Source organism: Priapulus caudatus, unplaced genomic scaffold (genome assembly GCF_000485595.1).
Source record: "Priapulus caudatus unplaced genomic scaffold, Priapulus_caudatus-5.0.1 Scaffold13, whole genome shotgun sequence".
NCBI classification, from domain to species: Eukaryota; Metazoa; Priapulida; class Priapulimorpha; order Priapulimorphida; family Priapulidae; genus Priapulus; species Priapulus caudatus.
In genome coordinates this window covers 120,854-126,914 of record NW_014577074.1, presented here as the reverse complement: position 1 = coordinate 126,914, position 6,061 = coordinate 120,854, and the positions used below count along the sequence as shown (strand labels likewise).

The window sequence follows — 6,061 nt, the reverse complement described above, 5'->3', positions numbered from 1 at the left end:
CTCTCTATTATTATTATATTTTTCATATCGTGTGCTTGCAAGCTACTTAATTGTAATACGACTTGATTTTGTAATAAACAAATTAAAGTTACCTTATTTGTTCCTCATCTATCCGCTTGTTGTAGAAGTATAGGCGGCAGCACAATACCACAATGGCTGACAGTGTAGTGTTAAATCGGCAAAGTTACTGCAAAATTTTACTTCATGTCTTTAAATACCCACATTGTGCGTTGAATGGGTTACTATTGGCACAGAAGCAAAAAGGCAAAGAAAGTAAACCACCGCACATTGTGGATACTGTGCCTTTGTTTCATTTAAATATAGGTCTAACGCCAATGATGGAAGTTGCTCTGTCACAGGTACGGGCCAATGGAAATGGCCATAAGATTAAGACTATTAGTATTACTAGTATTAGTATTATTATTACGACGTGGATATTCGTCCGAGCATCGGACACTTGTTCGTATGCGCTATTCGTCCGAGCAGTTGTTGCGTGTGCGCTGTTCATGTTGCATGCCGGCGCACGGCACGAGTGCCGGAGGTAGGACGTGTGAAGGGGGGGGGGTATGGGGGGTTTACCCCCAGAAAATTTTCAAATCTAGACGCTCTAAAATGCTAAATTGCTATGAGCGTTTTGCTACGGCAACCCTACGGCTGTGACGCCCCTGCATACATGCGTATGTGGTTATACACCATAGATAGTGTTTGGTACTATGACTCAAGTATAATAAGAGATCCGAGTCGGTTTATAGTTAGTGTTAGCGTTAGGTTTGTTGTGGTTGTGGTTGTGGTTGGGGTTAGAGAGTAGGTGACTCCCTAGAGTAGCATTATATCAAGAGCATATAAGGAAGGAGAGCGTACAACGGTAAAATGCTGAAACCACGTTGCAGTATTAGTCGAATTAATAAGCTTTCCCCGTTTTATTTTGACGATTTTTTGCAGTATTATTGATTAGCTGTGTCCGCATGTCCCTACAATGCCCGTACACTGAGATAATGAGCGGTGAAAATCTGGTATTTTCGCCGAACACCTACTAGACATTAGTCAGTTACTGTGACCGTCTCTCGAAGTGTTATAACTTTGGTAAACCTTGCGTGTTTCCGTCAATGATTGACAAATGGAATGAATGACGTCTGTTATTGATTGCCATAGTGATGACCCCCACCTGTGCCCACCTCACGTCCACCTCACGCTGGATGTATAGTAAACTCTGGTAGTATGACGTGAGTCAGCGCCACTATGGCGCTACACAGCGGCGACCAGAAGCAACACACTGGCCACAGTGTGGGCCGTACACTCCGCCCACACGAGAGAGGGTCGCAGTTCCTAGTCATCTGATTGGGATTTCGGCGAAAAAACCAGATTTTCACCGCTCATTATCTCAGCGTAGGAGCATCGTAGAGACAAGCAGTTTGTTTTATATGAACAAGGTAGGACATCTGATCATCGTCAAAATAACATGGGAAAAGTTTATTAATTCGACTAATACTGCAACATGGTTTCAGCATTTTACTGTTGTACGCTCTCCTGTTTCATATGCTCTTGATTACATTACATTTATGTAATACAACATGAACAGCGCATGCGCAGTTGTTGCTCGGACGAATAGCGCATACGAACAGGTGTCCGATGCTCGGACGAATATCCACGTCCTTATTATTAAGACTAAGAGCATAAAATGACCTACGTTATACTTCACATATTATGTAGCTTCATGAATCATTCTTACATCTTAATTCAATACTTTGTATCTTGAGAATCAATGTTTTGCCCATCTTCATATTAATATTAGGACGTGGATATTCATCAGAGCATCGGACACCTGTTCGTATGCGCTATTCGTCCGAGCAGTTGTTGTGCATGCGCTGTTCATATTGTATTACATAAATGTAATATAATGCTAGTCTAGGGAGGCGCATACTACCGAACCATGCCTAATCTCTAACCCTTCCACTAATCCTACACCAAACCCTAACCCTAACACTAACTATAAACCGACTCGGTTCGCTTATAGTTATATACGCGAGTGATAGGACCAAACACTATCTATGGTGTATAACCACATACGCAACGCATCAGGAGCTAATAATGACAAATTTGTCATTATTAGCTCCTGAACGCATGTATGCAGGTGCGTCACAGCCGTAGGGCTGCCGTAGCAAAACGCTACGGCTCCCCAGTCTAAAGGGCAAAAAATCATAAATCTAAAGGGTAAACAGCATTTTAGAGCGTCTAGATTTAAAAATTGTACCTTCCTACCTCCGGCACTCGTGCCGTGCGCCTGCGGCTAGCTCTATGACTATAGCCCGCGTTCATTAACTGCCGCAGGGCTATAGAAAATTTTCAGCTAGATTTCGTAACTGCAACCTGTTACCACGACTGTCCCCACGAAAAATGGATCGCAAAACGGAAAATGATCGGGCTTTTTAACACTTATTTATCTACATGGACATCTCACCTATCTTTTTGAACACTTTCCACAACTTTACACTATGTATTTATCCATTTATTCCTCAAAGTAAGCACTACTGGCAATTCACTACTGGCAATTTTGAAATGATGTGGCGAGCGCACGCGTGACGTCACCGGTATTGTATATATATACATGCACCATAGCTGCCATGTGTTTTGCCTACATATCCGGTGACGTCACTCGTGTGCTCGCCACATCATTTAAAAATTGCCAGTAGTGAATTGCCAGTAGTGCTTACTTTGAGGAATAAATAGATAAATACATGGTGTAAAGTTGTGGAAAGTGTTCAAAAAGATAGGTGAGATGTCCATGTAGATAAATAAGTGTTAAAAAGCCTCATCATTTTGCGTTTTGCGATCAATTTTTCGTGGGGACAGGTGGTAACAGGTTGCAGTTACGAAATCTAGCTGGAAATGTTCTATAGCCCGGCGGCAGTTAATGAACGCAAGCTATAGTACTAGAGCTAGCCTGCGGCATGCTACATGAACAGCGCATGCGCAACAACTGCTCGGACGAATAGCGCATACGAACAGGTAGTGATGTCACGATCATCGATTATACTCGATCATCGGTTGAACAGTGGCTCGAACCAAGCGCTTGGTTATCAAAATCCATAATCGATTTCCTAAAAAAAAATTTTTTTAAACTTTAACAAGAAAATTTGGAAAAGTGATGAGAATCAGAGATATCGCTACTATACATGTTGTCCTTTATTAACATACATGTATTATACACACAGTAGTAAACAGTGCAAAACAAACAGTAAACAGGGCTAAACAAGCACATACATGCACACACGTACATGCACACGACGTTACGCACAAGCAGGCATGCAACACCCCGAGTAACCGATTGTAACCGATCATCGGTTACTTGGGTCCAACCGATGATGTTGATGATCGACGGACCACGAACAGGTGTCCGATGCTCGGACGAATATCCACGTCGTTAATATTAATAGGATTCTGTCAAGTTTTATTTTTTTACTTTACCTTTTTAGGTAAATATTCATATATATACACATACTGTTACAATGAATTTTAAATTCAAGAATTTAGATAACTACCAAGGATGTATGCACAAAAGTATGGCAAGCACACTTATTTACATTGTGGCAGTGTGGTTCTTGCAACATTACTCCTAATCATAGGAGTAACTAGCAGGACAGCCAGCGTTGCCCGGGAAATAAAGCGCTCAGTTGGTAACAACTTGGTTGAAAGAAAAATACCCAAAAATCTATCTATTTATTCTACTCTATCGCATCTATCTGATCTAATCTGAATTGATCTAGTTTATCTTATCTATTTATCTATCTATGTAATTATTTATCTATCTATGTAATATTTCATCTATCTATCTATTTAATTTATCATTTATATCTATCAATCTCTATCTATCTATCCATCCATCTATCTAATCTTACCTATTACTCATATCTATCTGTTAAGTGTTGTAATAACATGTCTGAATAGCCTATGTCAGCCACTAGATGGCGACAGCGATGGCAATAGATGGGTGTAACGTACACGTGTATACACGAGACATGCGTCTAAACAGAGGAATTGCATCCGACCCTGTGATTGGAAGGATCAAAAATCGAGGAGGGTCGGGGGGGGGCCGGGGGCCGCCGGGCCCACTTCCGCACGCCCATTTTTGGAGGAATAAAAAGTAGAATTCGTGAGCGTTTCGTTTCAACACGGTCATAGCCGCGCGTCATGATTTGCTAATTAATTAGCGACTAATCGCGCTTCAATAGACTCAAATCACAGAGATTAAATGCTAAGACGTGTCTATACTAGCTAGAATTTATAGAAAGTAACCTCAAACTCGTTTCGCTCCATATGATAGTTAGTACACGTTGCCTAAACCGTCAAATGAGCAATAATGCGTATGGCGCAGGAGTGGCGGGTCTTATTGTTTATCCTCCAATCACAGGTCGGAGCAATTCCTCTGTTTAGACGCATGTTACACGAGGCAGTTAAGCAGTGGACAGGGCACGGAGCACGGAGCACACGGTTATGTAGCTGAATAAATGCTTGTGTAAACGTTCTCCACTGGTTCTGGTTTTGGCTATGACTTCGTGGCTGTGCACTGTGCAGCACGTAACATGGTGGCAGCGGTAAACTGAATAAACCATGCACAGGATAGGACATCTGTGGAAAGCTGTGTTATAGCCTGGAGAAAGATTCACAAGTCAAATGGAGGTGCGCGTGACACGTGGCAGTGAGCCTGACAGGCAGGGCTACAACTTCGGCAGCATAAAGCCACCACAGCCCCTGACTTTGGAAGAAGACAAAGTAGGGAGTTGGAAGCTTTTTAAGAAAAGATGGGACAACTACAACCTGTTATCTGGGCTACACACGAAAGACCGTGCGTTTCAGGTAGCAATGCTTGAGAACTGTCTCGCTGACGATGCGATGAAAACGCTCAGTGGGTTTAGCTTCTCAACGCCCGAGAACTGGGAGAAACCCGAGAACCCGAGAACCCGAGAACCCGAGAACTCTCCGCCCACAAAGAACTGTCACTGAAATTACAGGGAAATTTTAAGAATATGCCATAGGCATAGGTGAGGTGAATGAAACCATGGAGAGATTTTTATTTTACCGGCGTTGTCAGCAGGAAGGGGAGGACTTTGATCACTTCCTGGCCGACCTCAGAACACTGGCACAAACCTGTAAGCTTTGCAGCACGTGCGAGGCTTCTATGATAAGAGACAGAGTTGTGCTGGGAATAAGAGAAAATGAAACGAGAGAAGACTTGCTAAAGATAAGAAAACTTGACCTTGACAGGTGCATTGATGTGTGCAGGGCTGCACAGTCTGCTTCGTTGTGTGACAGAGCATTGAAGCCAGTTATGCCTGATACTGTGCACAAAATAAGGGCAAGATTTCCCGAGGTCAAGGATAAACAGTACGTAACTTTGCAGAAAGAACAGTGCAGATTTTGCAACTTCTCTCACGTCATGAAGAAAGAAAAGTGTCCAGCTTTTGGCAAGACGTGCCACATATGCGGTGAGAAGAATCACTTTTTAAGTCAAAATGCCCAGACAACATGAGACGCGGACAACAGAAACAGAGAGTATCGGCGCCCTTCAGGACTGGTAGGGGCCGGGTGAATCAGCTAAAGGAAGAGTATTATGATGATGTATCTGCCAGTGACTCAGATTATGAGTGGTGCAATACAGTCACAGCTCAGGGGAAAAGACCGTCTGTGCAAGCTGTCACAGGTGTGTCCCCAACCAGTAGGATGACAAAGTGTCGGATGATGGTTGGCGGTTCAGAAGTCGATTTTCAGATAGACACCGGGGCGTCTGTAAACATGCTGCCATCCAGATTTGCAGACAAGATAGAGCCATATAGAGGTGTACTAAAGATGTGGAACAAGGCTGTCCACAAACCTGCGGGGACATGTCGAATGAAGGTGACTAACCCGAGGAACAACAGAAGATACTCAGTGCCCTTCGTTGTGTTTTTTTTACATAGCATTTAGTTGAGTGGTAATTTGACAAAATTCAGTTATTTGTTTTTGTTGTGTTAGTGATTACACCATTGGTTAACGCGTGTTCAAGTGTTAACATATAGCTAGTGAC

At 42.8% G+C, this 6,061-nt stretch overlaps 1 protein-coding gene across 1 annotated transcript in view; it reads left to right on the top strand.

Moving 5' to 3' along the window:
* The first annotated feature begins 118 nt into the window (after window positions 1-118).
* LOC106808619 (ER membrane protein complex subunit 8-like) overlaps window positions 119-6,061 on the top strand; it is a 22,781-nt gene continuing 16,838 nt past the window's right edge. The window contains exon 1 of the mRNA XM_014811413.1: window positions 119-359. Within this exon, the coding sequence (XP_014666899.1) occupies window positions 153-359 (207 nt within the window). The 5' untranslated portion in view covers window positions 119-152. The remainder of the gene's footprint in view (window positions 360-6,061) is intronic.